A 21,970-nucleotide genomic window follows, 5' to 3' on the forward strand; every position below is an offset into this window, starting at 1 on the left:
TGTCAAGCTTTGGTTGGCTAGGGCAATCTTTGAGCAGCAGGCCAATGGGAAAATTACGGTGAGAGTACCTGATAATTTCACGCATTGGAGTTGGTTTCCTTCCCATTTGCCAGACGTACCTGAGTGGGGCTGGGATGTGTGTCACGTCTGTGACTTGCCACACTGTGCTGACCTGGTGGTTCTGTGCACACCGAAGCCTAGACGTGAGAAGGTGAACTGCTTTGCTGGGCTTCTTAGGGAAACGAGACAGATGACCTCTTACGGGCTTAACTGTGTCCCCCAAATCTGCATGTGGAAGCCGTAACTTCCAGGACTTGAGAATGACTGTATTTGCAGTTAGAATTTTTCTAGAAGTTGTCAAGCTAAAAATGAGGTCACAAGGGTGGGCCTTCATGGGACTGGTATCCTCGTGAGAGGCAGAAATTTGGCCCTTGTCATGTACAGGCCACAAGAGACAGAAGGGAAGGTGGCTCCTGGGTGGGACCTGGAACAGCAGGAGCCCACCAGGCTGGTACCTGGCCTCGGCTGCCCTCCAGAATTGCCCTCCAGAACTGCCAGTCAGCGCCTGTGGGTTCCGCCGCCAGCCTATGGTTCTTTATGGCAGCCTTAGCAAAATAATGCAGTTTCTTTTATAAGTACATTTGATATTTATTAGAGGTAGAGAGTAAGCTTTAAGACTGATGTAAAATTAATCAGCAAATGCTTCCTCCTGCCTTACTCTCTGTCCCCCAGGCCAGCCAGGCTAAAGCCGTCAATGGAGGGTCCCAGCGTCTCTTCCAAAATGACACCAATTTGTGTTTCCGTTTTCCCTGCTTGTGTCCCACTCCCCTGCTCACCCTCCCCTACTGTCATTTTGCTTTGTTCTTTCCTGGTGCAGCACACATGCCGTGGCTCCCCTCCTGGTCCTCGCATGCTTGGTATTGGGGTTCAAACCCAAGAACGTTACCCTGAGCTGTACTCCAATCCCTTCTCAATTTTGGAGCCTTTGGGCCAGCTTGGTGGGCCATGCCTGTAAGCTCAGCACCTAGGCTCCTGAGTCAGGAAGACTAAAGTTCCAGCTTTGCCAGGGCAAGTTATGGAGACCTTGTCTCCAAAGCGGGCTGGGAATGTAGCTTCGTGTAAAGGTCCTGAGTTCAATCCCCAGAATCAGAATTTTTTAAAAAGCCTTTTGACACAGGGTCTTGGTAAATCATTGAGTTTCCAAGCCTGGACCTGAGCTCTTGATTCTCCTGCCTGTGCCTCCCAGGATGCACCACGGTGCCGTGCCCAGCGGTTCCTCCTCCTCCCTCCACTGGGAAGCTTGGGGATCAGTGCCATTGCCCATGTTTCCAGGACCGCTGAGTTTTTCCTCATTTTTCCCCTTCTCCTGCGTGCAGCACTCAGCATAGGGCTTGCTGGATGTAACTGTCATCTTTTACCAACGGGTGGCAGAAGCTTTGTTCTGCCATTTGCAAAGGCAGCCGCAGACCCCCCCTGAGGATAGCAGGGCCCTGTGGGCCTGGTTCCCTCATCCAGCCTGCGTTTTCCGCTTTCCAGCTCAGAGAAATCTTCATCCACTCCGCCTCCTCCCAGTGAAGGTTTTGTGTCTGTCTTTCCCAGACTTCTCCAGAGTTTGCACCCTTTCTACACCTCTTAAATATGTGATTGACCCTCTTTGAGCTGATTTTAGCCCCTGTCTGCCCCAGATGCGCTTGCCGAGACCTCCAGTGGCCTCACGTTGGGCCAAGCTGGTCCTCTTTCCTGTCCCTCTGTGCCATGGAGGTACCAGTGGCCCTCCCTCCTGAGACTTCATCTTCCCTGGCATCCTGTGCCATGCTGCTCTACTTCTCTCTGCTCCTTGGCCTCTTCATCTCTCTCTCCCCGACTCTCCCTCACCCCCTCCCCAGTGCAGGCACTTTCTTGTATCTGTCCAGCCACGTGGTTTCTATAAGGAAGGAGACAGGTCCCTAAAACAGGGTGTAATAGATGAAAAAAACAAACAAAAACAAGAGAGACAAAGTTACGGGATTGGGGGAGCTACAGTCTCTAGAACTGAAGCCTCCAGTACAGTTTTCTCTGGCTTTTTATTAGAGTCTTAACAAAGAGCGGCAGTGGGCTGTGGGAGGGGGAAAGTCCAGATAATTGAGAACTTAATTGCTTAACTATCCCAGGGGCCATCTCTGGCTATATCTGGCCTTCGTGTTTATCGTTCTTTTGGACACATAGCAAATCATCTCCTGCTGACCCAGAAGCTTTCCACCGGGTCTAAGGTTCTGCTTTCCACCAAGACTAAGGTTCTGCCTTTATTGCCTTAGACACAATGCATGTGGCCTTGTAGAGCACAGTGATCCTGGGGTTGGCTCAGAGTAGACTGTTTCAGGTTAATCTAGGACCCACAGTTTTGGGCATCCCTGAAAGGTGGGGGTGGGCACCTGCCGATTCTTGCATGCCTGCTTCTGGCCTTGTCTTGGCCCTTGAGCACCAAGTCTGCATGCATCGCCGAAAGCCGGCCTTGTGTGTCCACCTGGGTACTTTAAGAGCACCTGAAACTTCCCTGGGCTAAGGCCTAAGTGCTTTTCCTCACCTGGCCAATGTCCTTGACTCAAGACCAGCCTCATCGTCAGGTAATCAAGGAGCCACCAGCCAAGAGTCATCCTTCCACCAGCACAAGTCAGCCCTCCTTGTGCACCACCGCGGTGCCGCCGTTTCTGGCTCCTTCCACCTGGAGTCCCTCCCGAGAATGCTGCTCCCCGCCTGTATGCAGACCTCTGCCCTCCCTTGGGCTGCTGCAGTGTGGTCTCTCCGATGTCCCCCACCTCAGGAATCTTAATCTCCAGGAGTCAGAGTGATGCCTTTGGAAAACAAGCCCTTGGTGCACTGGGATAAGGAAGAAAAGAGTAAACACTTTCCAGGCAACCCTTCAAGTTTGTCCCTGCCTGCTGCTCAGGCCTGCTTGGTGGCCATGCACTCTTTGACCCTGAAGTTTCTAGACTGTGCTCCACTCCCTTCCCCCACGGAGGCTCACGCACATTCTAAAATCAGTTCTTAGCTCTTGTAGACAGAACTCTTTGCGTTGCCCCGACACCGGTGTCTCTCTCCTGTCCACCCCAGGTCCGCGCATCCTTCTGGCTTGACCTGTGCGTTGCTTCCTCGGGAAGCCTCTTTTGAACTGCTGTGGTCTGACATTGTTTAATTGTGTAGAGGCCTCTCAGGTCTGTTTCAACTGAAGGCCTGGTCCACACAGTGGTGCTGTTGGGGGTGGGGGAGGAACCTTTGAGCGGTGGACCACGGGGGAGGTCTTTCAGTGGGAGTGTGTCTTCTAAAGGGGTTGTGGGGCCTTCGCCCAACCTCTCCTGCTTTGCTCTCAGATGTCACCATCTGCTACCAGATCTGAGCCAATGAAGGTGTCATGCTTTTGAAGCTCTAAAACTGTGACTAAACCTTTTTGTTTTCTAAAGTTAGTTGCCTTGGCTATTTCACTGTAGTACAAAGATGGCCAATACATCACCAGCGTAAATTGGGCTCTGTCTTTACATTCTTTAAATAATTGTTGACTGAATATTTTGAGCTTTGCCTGTAGCCACGTCTACATCTGGCTGACCCATCTCTACATGGCGCTCTCTGTGGGTGAAGAGGTCCCTCTGGGCCAGCTTTCCTCCACTTGGCCCTGGCTGCTGCTGGGATGCAGATGTGGATCACAGCTCTTGCCTAAGTAGGGCCCCCTTTTAGACTTCAAAGTCATTTGGGGTCTTAACCACACACAGGCAAATTCTTTTATTTTCCACCTTTCTTTGTAAAAAAAAAAAAAACCTGAAAAAGCCTTTTATACAAATGACTTGGCCTTGGAGGAAGGTATTTAAAGAATTCGTACTTGGAAAGCAAAAAAAAAAAAAAACTTTTTTGAAAGAAAACAAAAGAGAAGGCCATTATTTTTCAAGGATGTTGGATTTATGCAGCTGCTGGAAGCCTCACCTGGCCGAGAACTCAGGAGCACATTCGGACTTACTGTTTTCAGTCAAAAAGGTGGTTTTCCTATAAACAGACCCTTTGCTCTGGTTAAAGAAAAATGTGTTCAGAAAGTTGTCTTCTTGGACTTGACAATTGCATTACAAAACACCGTGTGTGTGTGTGTGTGTGTGTGTGTGTGTGTGTGTGTGTGTGTGTGTGGGTGTGCACGCGCGCATATGCATACATGGCACTCACATGCAGCTGTGTGTGTGTGTGTGTGTGTGTGTGTGTGTGTGTGTGTGTGTACTTTAAAACTGTACCTGGAAACCTGCTCCCAGACCCCTGTGTGAGTCTCCTTTCCTCTTTTGGTGCTTGATCCACATTGACACTGAATCTGTAAGGCACCACCCTGGCTTCTGGGCTGTGGCAGTGATAGGTTATCTGCTCTACTGGGTGCTTTCTTTTGGTGACTCAGAATACGGGCCATCATTCCTGTACGTGGCAGTGTTCTGCTGTATGGAAATGCACATCCAGTATCCCAACATTTCTGTGATTTAAAAACAAATCAATTCTTAGCTCTGGAACTTGGAAGAAAACTTGAATCTCGAGTGAAATACAGAAAGGAGGTTAACTTTATATGATCTTATATGTGGCTGGGAAAGCTAGAGCCATGGTAGGTGTTTCTCACAGAGGAATTTAGTGCAGGGACTTGGGATTGAACAATGTCCAAATAAGCCAAAGGAAAACTGAGGGAGGCTGGGAATGGCCATTGCCCTAGGCCTCGGAAAGTAACAGAGAAAGACGAATTTCAAAGATCAAAGAGGGTAGAGGAAGGGATGTGGGGGCTAGGCCCCAGGGGTCTAAAGCTGGGCTTCTGAGAGGATTTGCTTTACACCATGAGCTGGAGGTTTTCTATCTAGCACATGGGAGGTGCTGAGCACTGAACTGAAACCAGAGGAGCACCTTCCTCCTGCCGCCCGTCTTCCAGCCTGCGTCCAGTCCCTTCTATTGGCAGAGCTGAGCAGGAGGCAGCTGAGTGAAGTCTAGGAGCATGCAAAGCACATTTCCTAGAGTAGAGCATGGACGAGGGAGCAGAGAGAAGATAGGCAAATAACCAGCATGCAGAGACCTTGGTCTTAAGTGGCACCTTCAAGAATGCTAAGAGGAGGTCTGGCTGAACACTCAGGGTTCCAGATTCCCACGCTGAAGATGTTTTCAACTACACATCCCTGCTTCTTATTTTAGAAAGTCAGTGGTTAGAAGACCATAGGATGATTAGATGTGCTGGAGAAGCCACATGCTGGTATCCATGCGGGGAGCAGAGGTGGCTTTGGCACGCTGAGCAAAGGCTGGTGTGGCTAGTGGGGAGGGTCGAAGGGTCATTACACTGAGAGCCCGGCTGTGGCAGGCGTCACCCTTCTCCCGAAGGAGAAGACTCGTACTGTTTTCCATCTTGATGAAAAACATTTGATTTTCATTTTTCCTATCTGCGTGAAAAACCCCTGATGTTTCATGCTTTAGCTGATTTCATGTGCAGTCATGTTTTGTGTTCTGTCGTGTTTCTGATGATTAAATCCCTCTCGCCCTCCTCTAAATGCACGTCAGGATGGGATATTGAACAGAAGTTACAGGCTGCTTTTCTGCCCTTTTGAAACTGCTATTTTTATGTTAATCCCAATTTATTCTTCTGTGACTGTGGGTAGCCTTAGAGAAATTCTTTTATGGCCCCTGCCCAGTAGGACATACGGAAGCCCACAGGTTGATTGGCAAGTGTCTAGATCAGGGAGTTCCAGCTGTGGATAATATGACAAATCAGCCCCTTCAGGGGCATAAAGCATCCAGCCTTGCTACTGGGCTCTGGGCCATGCAAAGTTTTCAAATTAGTATTTAGACCCTAACAGTTAAAGAATAAGTTCACCAGGTAGGAGTTCCTAATAATAAATAAAAAAAAAAAAGTTCCTAATAGTTCATATCATAACACTGACAGAAACCAGGCCAGCAGCATGAGGTGGGCTTAAGTATCTGACCCTGGGTTGAGGCTGGGGAGGCCTCTGAGGTGCTCCCAGGGTGCACCAGTTACCCTCCGGCTCTTCAGGTGAGGAGGACCTGGCGGTCTAGGGCCAAATCCAAGGGCACGTGTCAGATGTCACTGCTGCCTGTCTGACCCTGACATGGTGGCCGCCGCCTCAGGTGGAGGAAGCAACTTGTGAGACTCACTCCAGAATGTTCTTTTAAGTGCACTAGAAATCTTGCTATGAATGAGGAATTTCGAAGAGTTAGTTGTTGTGAAGTTTTTTGGCTCAGTTTTCCCTCTGTCTACCGGACAGTGCTTGGCGCTCTGGTGGAGTCTGTCTTGGTGTTTTCATTTTAGAAGCTGGTGTTAGGAAAACACTGCTCTGTGAGGGGGCGTGGGAGCCTGCCTTGCTCTGGACGAGAGCAGCAGTGCCAGCAAGCTGGTGTGTTTTCCTCCCCCACCCCTGTCTGCAGAAAGGCAGCAGGAGAGTGGAAGGCAGAATAGATAGCGGTGGACTGCAGTCAGCAGGATAGCGGCCTGGGCACAGAGTCCAGCGGCCCTGCCTGCCTTCTATGCTGACCTGTAGCTCCAGGGAGTAACTGGGCTCCAAGGCGGGCAAGGGTCCCACTGTAAGTGCTCTGGGTGTGGCCACAGGTCTCCCTGGTCCTGGAAATTGAACTCAGGCCTTTGCCCTGACTTAGGAACCCAGCCCTTTTTAAATTTTGAGGCAGGGTCTTGTTAAGTCTCTAAGTTGTCCAGCAGGGCCTGAATTTGCAATCCTTCTGCCTCGGCCTCTCCCAGAGTTCTGGGATTGCAGGCATGTACTACGGTGCTGGCTTATGCTGTAATGTTTTAATCACTATACTGAGATGGGTTAACCCTTTTTTGGTATAGATGGATGATTTCCTTTGCTTTTTCATTTCTCTTTCTGTCTGATTTTATTTCCTCTGTAATTTGATGTGAGGTGCCTTGCATCTTCTGTGGAAAGAGGTAACCATGAGAGTGCTCAGGGTCTTTTCTTGCTCTGTGTCCCTGTGTTTCCTGTGCAATATTCCAAGCAGCTGGTGTACTTCTGTCAGTGTCACCCCAAGTCTGTGCCACAAGGTGAGGAGGAGAGGCAGGTGGCCTTCCTCTTGCCAAAGGTGAGTTCTTTGCCGCACACTGCAGTGGGGCCTATGGTTCCGATGGGGTTCCCTTTGCCCTGCCCACAGAAAATCTGGGGTGAAGCTTGGTTCATGCTGGAGTCTTCCTCAGGGGCTCTGGGCTGTGGGGGTCCCATGCCTCATGTGCCCACAGTGAGGACACGTTCTGTACCCAGCCCTGGAGTGCTGATATGGGAAATACCTGCGCTGGCTTCAAATGCAGTGTCCGTCTTCCCACTAATCCACTCCGCCTGTTGGACCTGGGACCCTAACTTCTATCGGTAGCGCGGGTCTTTGTCATCTTGGTCTGAAGTAGTCTCTGCTTGTCTCCTTGAGAGACTCAGTGTCCTCAGACACCTGCCTTTATTTCCTCCATTTTGTTTTTCTCTGCTTTCTAACTTGCTTTGTACAACAGGAAGAGGGAGATTTTTCTTGTACGTTGGCACAAAGGGCACCTAAAGATCATTCCTGGGAATGGCCCTGGGGGACTCGGATGTGGGTATCATGTGTAGCAAGAAGTAGAGGCCTTCAGGGAGGAGCTTCACACCAAGGACCTGATGATCTGTGCGATTGTTCTCCAGGGAAGACCTGAATACCTCTTTGTGTTTGCTTTGGCCTTTGCTGCTGAGGCTGGAACCCAGGACTTGGGCCGCAGGCAGTGCTCTAGCACTGACCACACCCCCTGCCTGGTACTGTTTCCTTGTTATAGTAAGATGTGTATAGAGCTTGGAAATCCACAATTGAAATTTTCAGTTTGCCAAAAGCAAACTTAATACTACAGTGACCTTTTTTTTTTCTTTTTAGCATCTTCAACAGCCCCCAAACTTTTAGAATAAATCACAATTTGAATGTTCTACAATACATTAAGATGCCCTTTGTGTCTACCTTGTCTTTCTGTCTTCCTCACTTTGTTCCAAAAGGGTCTGGGGTGTCTTACATAGAATATATAAAATTGTCTAGTTTTGTGGAGAATTGAAACAAAGGGAAAATAAATGTAAAAAATTAAGCCAGGTTTTTGTGATCTCCCAAGTCAGCACCCGCTCCAGCACGTGCTGGCTGAGGAGACTGCAGCCCTTGGCTTAAGGAATGAGCCCCGGTGTCTGTGGCAGTCACAGACGGCCCACGGCTGACATGCTGTGATACATGTACTCCGGGGGTGAGAAGCCACCCCTCTTCTTCCTCCTACAGTGGCTAGGAACAGTAACGAGAAACAGAGCGTGGGGGACCATGTGGCCACACGCCTGCCTGGACTCAGACCACCCAAGGGAGCTTGGAAAGGGTGCTTGAATGAGCTCAAGGTTGGTGGTTTTTCTCTTTTCAAGACACTTACGTGTGAGTGTCAGCATCTCTGAGACTATTGGGCATGTTTCTGCAGCATAGGGAATTAAATGCACATGGTTTTCTCTCTCTAGGAAAAGGAATGGCTGTGAGAGACACTGGTGACAGCCAGCAGAGAGGGAAGGAAGGGCAGGGTTCCACTCTGGGTTCCACTTCCTGTCCGTACCCTCCTCCCCGCCCTGCAGATGGACACCTATGTGGGTCCATGGTCTCATGTCTGCAGCTCCCCGGGGCTTTGTGGAATGGTGGTCACTGGAGTCTAGTAAAGGACGGAGAAAGGTTAGATAGCAGATGCCAAAATACAGACTGATAAGCAAAAGGAGTTAGCTGGTCCCTTGGGGGGATGGCAAAGCCCTTGCTTGGGGACCATCACTATTTCAAATGGAAATAAAGGGTCTCTTGACAAATGCTAGGTGGGATGGTTGACCAGAGACCATGTTTGAACCTTGCCTCCTCTCCCCTCTTCCTAGCATTCATGGATGACCAAGTTGGTGAATGCAGGTGGAGGTTGTTAGGTTTCCAGCTAGGGGCCTCTTTGGTTCTGTCCATGGGCAATGGGTGGTGCCCCTGAGGGGCTCCCCTTTTGCCTTAGGCATGACCGTCCCCTTCTCATTTCGCAGCTGCAGCTCAGACCCGGGAGCTGTGCCTGGTGAGACACTGACATTCACTTTTCCATTTTGCATTTGTGTGATAAGCAGGAGGGTGCACCTCGCTCCTCGTCCTCAGGCATATCTCACTTCTGTTTTATTGCCAATGTTTTGAAAGTGACTTCGGCATCCTTCTCAAGTCAGTGATATTTCTTCAAATAAAGTACTGCTTGCTCATTGTATAAATTTTGAAAATACACAGGAAAGAGGAAAATGAAGATCACACATCACCCACTGTTAATATTTTAATTCTTCCTTGGTTTATTTTTATCTTTGGAGTCTGAAAATGCTTGTGCATGTTGTGTTTTTGCACAGTTGGGATCTGACTGAATGTATGGATTTATATCTGTATCTGGGTCAGTGTACGTTCACAGATGTGATTTTTTAATGGCTTTCTGCTTTTTTATTTTATCCATTGTTGGCTTAGTCAATGGCTAAATATTTCAATTGTTTTCTCCCTTTTTCATAATTATAAATTACACTGGGCTGCACATTCTCATTTGCAAAATGCAGTGCATGTCTCAGATTATTTTGTAGTTCATGGACTGTTTTTGTGTGTGTACAGTGAAGCAGACTTGTATCCATGTAGGCTACTGCTGGAATGGAAATAATTCCCGAGTTAAAGAGCTGCTTCCTCTTCACACTTGGATTCTGAGAGTGCATTCCAGGCGTGCCAACCTGTCCTAAAGCTAAGAGGTATTTCCAAACACAGAGACACACCCGTCTTCACTCAGCAGCTTTGAACAGTCAGAGGTGGGCTTTGCTTTTTCCTTTATTTTTCCAACTGGGGACCAAACCCAGGAGCATTTGATTGCTGAACTACATCCCCAGCCGCTTTTAAATTTTTATTTAGAAACAATCTCATCAAGTTGCCCAGACTGGCTTCAAATGTGCAATCCTTCTGCCTCAGCCACCTGAATAGCTGGGATTACACCTAGGCACTGCTAAGAGGCCCCTGCCTAGACTTGAGCTCTTTAATTGATGACAGTAGCTGTTTGTCAAAGTAATATCTTACTGGGAAATAGTTTATCTGGAAAGTCAACAGAAGATTTCTACACATTTACTAACCCACTTTCCCTGTTGTAAGGAAGGGTGAACTTGCATTTAGGTTGGATGTGTATGATTTTTTAAATGATATTTTTACTTGTTTTTACTTTGTATTTAAATTTTCAAATTTTTTTCTATCAGTGGTTTTAAGGCCATTCTAAACATGCAGCTCTTTCTGTACCAGAGCCTGCAAAATACAGCCGGGGACCCCAGCTCCTCATCTGTGACTTTGAACATGGCCCCCAGCACATGTTGTGGCCTCACGCATCAGCAGGGGTGCACAGTGCTGTGCCTGTTTCTGTATCCTTGACCCAAGGAGCTCTAGGTCCCATCTTGGGGTTCAGGCTTCCTGTTCCCCCTGCTCCCAGTGTGGGGACTCTGAGGGACAGCTTTCACTTCAGGCATCTTTAGCCTCCTCCCCTCCCTGGATGGACAGGGTAAGCCTCACTGGATGTCCGGATTCCCCAACTCTTTCCCTCCTGCAACCCTGGCCAGTGGACTCGGGCTGGCCCATGTGACCACGGAGGTCCATAGGCAGCCTGTGCTTGGGAGCCTTCATGGAGGGATTTGGTTTTGGTAATCAGTGGGCCAAAGACTGCAAAAATGTCTCCATTGTTTTCTAGAGAAGACACCCAGAAACGCCAGGCCATCCCAGGTGTGGCGGGAGCGGAGGAACGCCATCCGGCTCGCTGGCGAGCACACCGTGGAGACCCTGGTGGTGGCGGATGCCAACATGGTGCAGTACCATGGGGCGGAGGCTGCGCAGAGGTTCATCCTCACCGTCATGAATATGGTGAGTTCGAGCCCTGCTTTCTCCTCCATGAATGCTCTGGGAGCAGGCGCCACACCCTCCTGTCAGGCAAGGTAGCAACTGACTAGGGGACGGTATGTGTCGCACTGTAAACCTGGACCCTGGAGCAGGTGGAGCCATGGGCACTGCTGCATGCAGCGGGCTGTGTGTGCCCTGCAGTGTTTCGGTGGCAAATCTTCCTGGTGGTGGTGGCCCAAGCGCTCATTACCAGAACCCTTAAGACCTTTGAGATGCACGAGCCTCATGCCAAGAGTGGTCAGAGCTAAAGTCCCAGGTCTGGTTCTAAGCAATCAGCAATCTAGCAGGAGGAATCAGAATCCAGCTTTCATGAAAAAGTTTCTCGAGTGCCTTAGAGCCTGCAGGAAGCTGGGAAACTGATCAATTCGAGGGAACCAAGGAAGGAATTAGTGAAGCCTGTGTCTACACTTGGTTTGTTGATGGGTGAAGGGAAGCCTCCTTTACCTGAGTGGGTGTGGGAGGGTCTGCCACCTTAAAGATGGCCCACTAAAGTATCTTTCAAAGCCCTGGACCTCACCCAGTGATTCCCCTGCACAGTAAGCAAATTCATGCAGCCCGGAAGCCTTTGGCATTGCATTAGGTACCAGGGATATAAGTGCAAAAATGACTTGCTCCTTCCCTGGGAAGCCAGCAGTAGTGTTACAGATGAGCAAAGCATCCATGTTACCATAGAAACACATGCAGGGACCGCTGGGGTCCAGGTAGGAGACTGGCCGGTGATCATCTGGCAACATGGAGGTGTCACGAAAGAGCAGACCTAGCTTAGGAAGCACGTGCTGCATAAATTGGGAGTGCAGGTGGGAGGTTACATAGTGGGTGTCACAAATGTAAGGCATCAGTTTAGCAGCTCTATGAAGGGCAGGTAGGTGGCATGCTAGGGGGCATGGAGCACAGGATCCTTCAGGGTGTGTGGGTGGGTGTGTGGACTGGGTCGGATGGAAGGGCGAGTAAAGCATCTTGAGGGGCAAGGCTTACTCCAGGGAGCAGCAGGCCCCTCCTGGGAGGGGAGCAGTGTTTCTAGAACTGGGTTGGAGGAAGTACCACCAGTTGCTGTGTGTGGGTGGACTGGAGCAGGGAGCAGGGAGTAGAAAGGTTGGGAATGGTGTGGGTATAGAAGAGGGTCTGAACCAAGAAGGAGTGGGGCTAGAGGAGGTCCTGGGAGGCAGTGGGGACAGGCACCTGGCAGGATGTGGGGTGGGGAGGTTGGACATGCAGGAGGAAGAGGCAGAAATGGGAACTTAAAGCTGGGAGCCTGGGTGGATGATGGGGCACTGACGGAGAAAAGGAGGAGCAGAGTATGTGGGGTCCTGGGGAAAATTTCCATTCTAGCAAGCTGAATTCTAGGCGAGCGATTACAATGGCATACTTGGCTGGGAATAGGAACTGGGGACTTTCCAGCTCCGAGCTGGTAGTGCAAGCTGTGGACATGGCCAGCATTTCCCACTGGGGCATCTGGAGAGGCGAAGAGGGCAGCTAAAGACAGCCTGTGGGGCGTTAGCCCCGGGCTGTGGACGGAGGGACTGTGGGGGGAGGTTGTCCCGAGGAAAGGGTTGACGGTGCGGGGAGGGCCAGTTAGCAAGGCGGGTGCTGCCTGGTAGAGTAGCATTGGGATTGTTGAAGGTGGAAAGTCGAGGGGAGAACGTGAATGGGAAAGGAAGAGGTAGAAAGAGCCACTGCAGGTGGTCTTGGTGCACGGGGAGGGCGAGAACCCCACAGGATGGAGTCGGGTCCAGGGGGGCAGAGGAAAAGAGTGCAGCCAGCCTGCTCTTCACCTGCAAGTCAGGGACTGAGCCCCTGCCACCCGAGTGTTTGTGCCTGGCAGCAGGTAACAGGTCCTATTGCTTGTGATGGGAGTGAGTAGAGAGGGGCAAGGTTTAATGGTGTCCATGGTGGGGCAGCAAGTGGACCTGAGCTTCTGCAGGGCCTCAAAGCAGTGGGTGTGTTGTGGGGTGGGAGACGGCAGGCCTGGGTCCCTAGGATCTGCAGGGCCTTTGGGCCAGGTGAAACCAAGCTCATGAGGTCTGGGGCAGATGGAAGCCCCTGCTGGCCCAGGCTGCAGATGCCCTTGTGTGCCAGGGGTGACAAACTCTGGATGCTGGGAGCTGAGTGCCAGGAAGGGAGTTGGCTGTGCCCTGAAGCCTTCTGGAGGGAGTCAGGGGTGCTCAGGGCCTTCATGTGGGAGGAAGGTGGAAGATAATAGTCCTGTGGGTAGACCCAGCCTGCAGGTGGCTCTTGGCCCATTTTTGGATGTTGCTGAGAGGGCCCCAAGGGACTGTAGGAGTGTCTTTGGGTAGATACGCACTCCTACCCAAATGAACCCCTGATGTTCCTTTCCTATTGAAATCTCAGCTTTGGTCTTCATATAGCTGGAAGGCCAAGTGGCAACAAGTGGGCCACACAAAGGACCGTAGGACAGGGCTGCCACAGCTTGTTCCCGAGAACCAAGAGGTCTGGGGACATGACGAGTCATACAGAAGGTCATTGGCAGGGTCATGAGCACTGGGCCGAGCCTCTCTCCTGCTGGCCACAGGGAAACAGATCTCGCTGACCCCAATCCTGGGGAGCTCCACGGTGGCCCTGCTGGTTGGGAGGATGTCTTGGGACCTGTGTTCCATTTTGTCAGGCTGGCTTCTTGATCTGTAGGAAACCCCGTCTACCTTGTCCCTGAGACCAGCTGTGCTCTAAAGCAAGAGTTGTTTTACTGATGCTTTGAGCAGAGTCTTTGCATTGGGTTCTTGTTGAACTTGTGCTTTCTGTCATGTGTTGGAGGCCTGGGGCCACTCAGCAAGAGGCCTTTTCCCAGCTTGAGCACCTCTGTGTGCCGTGGAGGGCAGCGTTGATTCTGGGAGTTCCATCAACATGGTTTTCCTTCCAATATTTTTCTTTTCCTTTTGGGTGGTAAAATACAAAGATTGTAGTTATCACTGAAGCCATTTTTAGGTGTATAATTCTGTGTATATTCATGTTGTCATAAGTCACTGTCATCTATCTCCACAACTTCATCTTGAAAACTTGTCCCTGTGCAACAACCCCCATTCCTTTCTGTCTCTGAGTTTGACTACTCCAGGCCCCTGCTTAGAAGTGGAATCATACAGGACTTGTCTTTCTGGGACTGGCTTAATTTCACATACCATAATGTCCTCAAGGTTCATCAATGTTGGAGCATGTGCCAGCATCTGCTTCCTTTTTTGTGGCTGAATAATGTTCCTTGCACACACGTGTGTCATATTGTTGTCCACTCATCATTGGTTCACACTTGGGTTGTGTCTGCCTTTGGCCAGTGGTTTGCTGAAATTTTTCTCAGAATTTATGTGCTGGAAGTGTTGTTTGTTAATGGCCTTCAGAAGGTAAGGAGATAACTAGAATTGGACTAAGCATGAGGATGAGTCCCCATGAGGGTAGTCATGCTTTTCTGAGAAGAGATCTGAGCTCGTGTGCTATTCTGTGACTGTGTGATGCCCGCTGCTGTGTAAGGGTTTTGCCCTCACCAAAAGCCAAACAGATGCCAGAATCATATTCTGAGACTTCCAGGCCTCCAAAAAGATGAACTAAATAGACCTCTGTTCATTACACATGACGTGGTATTCAGGTATTGCAACAGAAACCAGACTGAGCCAGCTATTCTGTGTAATGCTGTGAATGTGGGTACTCAGGGAGTGACAGGACCAGCATGCAGAGCCGAATAAATCTCTTTGGACCTTGGTTTTCAGTGCCTTCGGGTGCATATCCTGCAGTGGAGTTGCTTTCACTCACTTTTAGTGGCACTGCTGCCTGGTTTGTAAGAATGGCTTCTGTGCCCTTTCCACAAACCTAGGTCTCCTTTGGTGGCTGGGCAGTGATGGCTCACGTCTGCTTGGAGGAAGCCCAAGGACAGTTGCCAGGCCTGGCTCTGCACCAGGCTCTTTCATCTGCAGATTATTCCCGCTCATTTATTTTTTAATTATCCAGGGTGCATGTGCAAAGAATAAACATTTATTAATCAGCTAAGGTTGTGGTGAGGCAGAGCTTCTGCTTTGATGGTCGCTCTCATACCTTGTCACTGGGCAGGGCCAGCCGTGTCCCCACAGGCAGGGAAGGGGAGGGGCTGAGCATGTTACAAGGAGCCGGTCCCACCACCCACCCCACACAGGCTGCAAGGACCGAAGGACTGAGGGACAGAATGGTTCTGTTCCTTACTTTTCATTTAACTCTCTGTGCTCCTCTCCCACTGCTTTTGCTAATCCATCCAAGCCTCGGGATCCTAGTGTTGAGGGCAGTCTGAGGTCTGCCATGTCAGATCTGCAATGCAAGTTTCCCGAGGTCACCTCCTCCCCACAAGGGCAGTCTTGCCATGTGACAGCATGGGGTGATGACAGCTCTTTAGCTTTGTCTACTTGGGGTTCCCTGGGCGATGGTGGCTAAAAGCAAATGAAAGCAGAGCCTGGGGACCCGTCCTCATGGCTGGCACGTCTCCACATGGTCCTTCCCTGCCCTGCCGTGGAGGGTGGTTGTCCCGTGAATTAACACACAGGTCACCTGCAGATGTGACACCTTGCTTTGGACAAGACCAGCCTCCACCTCGGCCAACATCTCCCCTCTTTTATCCCTCAAATCACAGTTTACGAAATCTGAAGACTTTGGTCTTACTTTTGGCTGTTTTAGAAAAGTGATTCTAAGGGAAAGTGAGATAATTCTTTTTTTTTTCAGGTTCTATGTTTTATATATTTTGGATTAAAATGACCAAAGAAATAAAATTTGTTACATGGGATTATTTTTCCTTTTTATATACCGGTTTTTTCCTTTAATGCTATTTCTGATTTAAAGTGTCCAAGTACAAGTTTCTACAGAATCTCCAGTTTTTTTTTTTAAACTTTTTGTACCAGGGATCAAACTCAGGACCTTGTGCTCTCCAGGCAGGTGCTTTGCTGCTGAGCTAACTCTCTAGCTGTCTCCAATTTTATTATAATGGTTCCTCCTCAAAGCAAGAGAATTGCTATGCTGGGGGAAGGAAAGGGATCGTGGCTGGGGTGGGGAGCCCTGGTGTTAGACGTCCCGAGCTGTGAGCAGAGCAGGATGCCCTGAGCCCTCTGCCTCCCTGTGGGAGTGCTGTGGCACTGCAAGGCTGAAGTGGCTTTGGTCCTTAGCCCCCTGGATATGCACAGAAACCTTTCTGGACTTGGTCCGCTCCTTCATTCCAATGCAGTTCTCTCCAAACTGTGGGAAATGGTGTCCTTGGTGCTGATGTCCTGGTACCCACCTACTCCCTCCTTCCTGTTTGGATCCCTGCAGGCAGAAACCCTGCTGGCATGTGTGAGCCACCCTGACCTCTGAGGTGAGACCCAGTGAAGAACCCATCCAGCTCCTGTTCCCGCCATAGGCTCACAGTGCTTCCTGAGCCATGAGAATTTGATCTCAAGTGTTCATGGTGTTCGAGCATCTCACAGCTGTGATGCCATGATGAGTGTCCACCCCACCCTCGGCCTGAGGGCCGAGTTATGGAGGGAGGAAAGGAGGGGACGCTTGTGATGCGCCCGCCAGCCCTGATAGCAGATGGTGCTTTCACATCTCTACCGCTTCATTCTGGTTTACAGAGAAGGAAGTGGAGGCTCAGGGAGTGACAGGACCAGCATGCAGAGCCGGCAAAGGCTCCAACTGAGGGCCAACCACCCCACGGTACTTTGCTGAAGGTGGCCACATGTTAGGGTCCATCCTTTCTCCTTTCTACCTGACCACTATTGTTTCTGGCTGTGACAACTGCTAGAATTTCCTTACTGGGCTCGCCACCTCCACTCTCCTTCCCTCTTGAGTCCCTGCCACAGGATGACCAGCAAATTAGCTCCCAGCAGAGTTAGGACATTGGCACTCAGCCACAGTAAGCACCTCTGTGGCTTTCCCCCTGCGGCTTTCGGGGAGCCCCCTGCTCCTTCCAGGCCCCTCACCGTGTGTTGGGGACAATTTGTTCAAGAGAGGAATGACTTTTCAACAGTTGTTACTGGGAAAACTGGATATTCATACGCAGAAGAAAGAAGTTTGACCCATGTCTGACAGCTTACACAAAAAATGTGTTACAGTCCTAAATGTAAGGGAGAAAACTAAAACTCATGCAAAAAGACATGAGGGGAAATTTCATAGTATTAAATTTACCCATGATTTCTAGAATCAAACATCAAAGATAGAACTGGCAACAAATGGAAGAACAAATTGGACTTCAACAAAATTAAAACTGTGCATCAAGGGACACTGTCAAAAGACGACCCACAGAATGAGAGAAAATACCTGCGAATTACATACTGTATAGTGTCCATGCTATACTGAGAACATTCAACATTGACAACAAAGCTACCTGATTTTAAAGGTGTGCAGAAGACATGAGTAAACACTTTTCCAAGGAAGATGTACAAATGGCCAATAAGATCATGAAAATATATTTAATATCACTATCACTAGAGAAATGCAAGTCATCAGAACCACAGTGAGATACTGGTTCGCACCCATCTGGGCGGGAGTTAGAATGCATCCATATAAACAGAACAGAAGGTGGCTGTTGAGGACAGTGAGGCGGTAACTCCCGTGACTGCTGATGTCAAAAGCAGTGTGGTCCCACAAAACCAAAACCTACCATTTTTTGAGTAAATCTCAAAACAACTGACAGCAAGAACCCAAAAAAAGGTATTTGTACATAGTGGCAGCATTCACAGTAGCCGAAGGGTGGAAGCAACCCAGGTGTCCATCGGTGCAGTAGATAAGCAAGATGCGAATACAAAATGAAATATTAACTCTGCCTTAAGAAAATTCAGACACATCTACAGCATGGACGCGCCTCAGTCAATATGCGAGATGAAATAGGCCAGTCACAAAAAGGACAGGTGCTGTGATTCTTTGGCTATGAGGTACCTGGAATAGTCAAAGGTCTAGGAACAGAAAGTAGAATGGCGATTTTCAGGAGCTGAGGAGGGGAAATGAGGAGTTAGTATTTAATGGGGACAGAGTTTCAATTTTGCCAATGAAGAAAGTTCTAGAGATGGCTGGTAGCGATGGTTGTAGAATAGTGTGGACGTACTCAGTGCCACCGATCTGTATATTTAATGATTTCTTAAACAGCAGGTTTGCTATTTGTGTGCTTTATCGCAGTTTATAATACTCATCCTGCTTCTGTCCACTATCTGTCTGTAAGCACATCGAGGTAGGGCTCTCTATGCACCTTTGCCATTGTGTACTCCAAATCTGGTGCACATACAGGTGATCCAGAAATATTTACAGAGTCTGTGAGCACACAAACGAACACTGATACCCTAGACCACATCCTTTGCAAAGGATTTGGCCCTGAAGTCATGTTAACAAACATTGGCCACACTCTGTAAATTCCTTGATTAATTTGATTTTGAAAAGCCATTTGTATTCCAAGCACATCACAGGGATAGAGTATACTAAACTCTGATGGGAAGTTTCTGCCTCAGGTGATTATATACTTAGCTGGCTCAGGGAGCCCTCATCTTTCAAAGAGGGTTGTCTGTATTCTTCAGATGAGAGGCTGAGGCATGCATATGGTAAAGTAAGAGCTGTCTGAGAACACCTGGCTGTCAGGAAGGATTCACAGCTGAGCCTTGTTGCAGAGGTTCCGGAGCGACAGCTATCCTGAGAGTAAATCGCTGTGGTCATTTTTGAGAACCTGTGAGACAAAAAGAAGAGGTACCAAAGAAAGCCAGCAGCATGCCGGGTGGTCTTGTTTTCCAGCAGAAGAAAGGAATTCTGCAAACTCTGGTGCAGGAAGCGTAGCTGATTATTGAGTATAAGAAACAGAAACAGGATCCAGGCAACTAACACAGAAAAGGAATCCTGTGTTTGAAGGCGTAGGGAGAAATGTTTCGGACCAGGAGGCTGCACCAGCCGGCTCAGAAAGCAGGGAAGGACGGAGGGCAAGGGCAGGGGAGGAGCTGGAGCTGGTCACGCAGTGCTGAATGCTGATTCCAAGGCCAGATTTTACTGCCTCATCGCTGTCTGGGAACATCTCCCAACTCTGCATTCCCTGCCTTCTGGAGTTAGGGCCCTCGGGGGATTTAGGGAGTGGGTCCACTCTGGGGTGCTGGAGCAGGCAGGCACGCCTTTTGATTTCCATAGGGGGAAAAGAGTCCCTGTCTTTCTCCAGATGTGACCCAGAGGAGGACATTTTCCCCAATAAAAATAGTAGCAGATACTGTTTTGTCCCTTTCTCCATGAAAAATAAAAATAAATTCAACCACTGCTCCTGTCCTCTAACCACTACAAGGTGGGCCTGGAGTTTGAGAGATTTTGATTGACACTTATAATGCTGCTTCCAGGAATCTACAGAAACAAACTTGAGCAGGATCTTGGAGAAATTCTTGTGTACCGTGCTCATGGCAGCATTGTTTCTGGAGCCAAATGTGGAAGCAGCCAAGTGACCATAGATGGTTGAATGGGTTAATAAAATGCGCATATGCAAAAGTATGAAGGAAGGACATGCTGACAAACTTTATGATGTGGATGAGCCTCGAGGACATGATCCTGAATGAAATCAGTAGACATCAAAGGACACATAAGGAATAATTCTGCTTACATGAGGTGCCTTGTGGTGTTGGGCAGCTGTGGATTTTCCAGAGGTACCCGTGCCCTTCTGCTTATGTGACTTGATTCTCCTTCGGTGAGGGCAGGGGTGACACTGGAACAAGAATGTTTGGGAAGACCAGATCGCAGATGGAGACAGGTGATGCAGACGCCAGAAACCCTGGGTGTGGGCAGCCACACTGGAAAACGGGGCCACTTGACAGAGCTTCAGTTGTTGTTCGATTCCTTAACGACCATGCCATGAAATAAAAAACCAGAGACATTCCAGGCAAGCTCCATTTGAGGGAAAAATGACATCAATTTCAGCAATTACCATATGAAACAGACAACAAGCCCCACTCTGGTGACCAGCGTGGCTAGCTCAGTGTTAGAGAGGCTCGCTGGTATTCATGCTTCAGCAGCAGTCAGACACCCCGGGGGTTCCTTCAACACAGGCTCTGAGTCACAGGGTCTGGGATGGGCTCCAGAGTGTGTATTTACCACAAGAGCATAGGGGATGTTGATGTGCTGCTTTGGGGACCCCCCTCAGCGGCGCTGTGGAAGAGAATGTAACCCCTTCTGTTTGGGGTTCTGAATTGTGCTATGTAGGACCCACGTGTCCCTGTCTATCCTGGCCAAGCTCTGGGTCATGCAGGTGGCCCTGTGAAAATCATGCCTGGTGTAATGAGCAGCAGCTCCTCCTCTCCCTCCTATACCCCCCTCCTGCACCTCTGGTCCCTGTCTGCCACCCACCCCTACCTCCAACAGTGTCCCCAAGTCACCCAGCTAGGATGGTTGCAGTGTGCTGTTGGCAGTGAGTTCAGCTGCCAAGGAAATGTGACCAAGGCAGCCAGAGCTGGACACCAGGGACGGAATTTCTAGACAGTTGGGTACACGGTTCATTGCTCAGCCAGGTGTCTCCCTAAGCAACATGTGGCTGTGCCGTCTCCTGGACTCTGAGCACAAGTTCCCATGGGGGAGAAAGATACTCAGTGACATATCTTTGAGGCTTGTGCTTTGCGTTTTGCTGGTGTCAGATGTGGGTCTGGTTTTGTGTGGGCTCTTGAGAGAGACCCATGTGTGCATCTGCCCTGCCCTGCCCTGCCCTGCCCTGCATTCTGCAGAGCTCTGCTGGGGTGTGATCAGCATATGGGAGGTGACAGAGTGCTTAGCAGTGTCAGGCTCTGGTTCCTGCTTTCTTAGCCTGAAACACCTTCATAACAAAGACAATTGCCTACCTGCAGGCTTACTATAGAATGTAATTTAGAACATGAGCTTTTCTTTAAAGGAGTGAGCTAAAATTTTTATTGTGATGTAATATGCATAACATTTACCATGGTAGCCATTTTTTAAGTGTGTGATTCGGTATTAAGAATATTCATACTATTGTCTAATATGGAGAACTATTATTCCTTCTGGCAAAACGAACACTACTCAGTTACTTTTCTCTTTGTTGGGACAAAATACCTGACGCCTAAAATTAAGGAAGGAAAGGTTTATTTTGCTTCTTGTTTGTGGAGGTTTCAGTCCTTAACAGTTGGCTCCAAGGCAGGCTGGCAGGACACTGGGGCAACACCTCAAAGCAGCTGCCAGAACAAAAGCAGGGAGAGTAAGCCTCTTCTCCCCTATAGCGTAAGCAGGCTTAACCCACCCCGCCCCACCCCGGCCCCCAGGACAGGTGTGGCACTCACACTATCTCTGTGCCTTTCTGTTGCATAGGCTGAGGATATTTACAAAGTGAGCAAACTGAGCATCCTGACTCCCTGCCGAGTCTCTTCCTTAAACTTCTAAACTCAAGTTGACACAATATATCAACCATAACACATAATATGCATTACATAATATGCATAACATTTACCATCATCCATTTTTAAGTGCATGGTTCCGCATTAAAAATATTCATATTATTGTCCAGTATGTAGAATTATTATTCCTTCTGGCAAAACTGACACTACCAGGCTGAGGATTTAGCTCAGCGGCATAAGTGCCTATCTGGCAAGTGCGAGGTCATGAGTTTGATCCCCGGTACAAAACAAAACAAAAAACACAACACTGACACTACCCATTGGGCAGCTCCCCATTTTGCCCCCTCTCCCACGTCTTAGATCATGACCCCTTTTTTTCCTCTTCCACCTCAGCTCTTATTTTCTGTGCATTTGTTCCAAGGGATGTAAGGGTGCCTTGGGACACGGAATCCACGTGGGTCTGAACTGTTCTTAATCCAGCAGGAAGCAGTGGGTGCTTCTGGCAAGGTAGCTTTCCTGTGGTCTTAGTTTTCCCTGATATTTGTGATCCTTCCCTGCAGATTTATTCATTTTGATGCAGCAGATCAGAATACCGCCGAAAGATACTTTAGCATGTTACTCCTTTACACTGACAGTATTCCTTAATAACTCGCCATTTGGCTGGTGTTGACATGGCAGGCGCAGTGTATTTTTTAGATTTTTTGGTGCTGAGAATTGAGCCTCGTGTATCATGAGCACAT

The 21,970-nt window shown here is 49.2% G+C and overlaps 1 protein-coding gene across 3 annotated transcripts in view; it reads left to right on the top strand.

The window, feature by feature from the left end:
• Adamts17 (ADAM metallopeptidase with thrombospondin type 1 motif 17) overlaps positions 1-21,970 on the top strand; it is a 327,254-nt gene that overhangs the window by 38,260 nt on the left and 267,024 nt on the right. For all 3 annotated transcript variants that reach the window (XM_063249924.1, XM_063249925.1, XM_063249927.1), the window contains exon 4: positions 10,739-10,908. In XM_063249924.1, coding sequence (XP_063105994.1) covers positions 10,739-10,908 — 170 coding nt within the window. The remainder of the gene's footprint in view (positions 1-10,738; positions 10,909-21,970) is intronic.

This window comes from Cavia porcellus, unplaced genomic scaffold, assembly GCF_034190915.1.
Source record: "Cavia porcellus strain 051 isolate PalLab524CR breed Dunkin Hartley unplaced genomic scaffold, mCavPor4.1 scaffold_6, whole genome shotgun sequence".
NCBI lineage: Eukaryota > Metazoa > Chordata > Mammalia > Rodentia > Caviidae > Cavia > Cavia porcellus.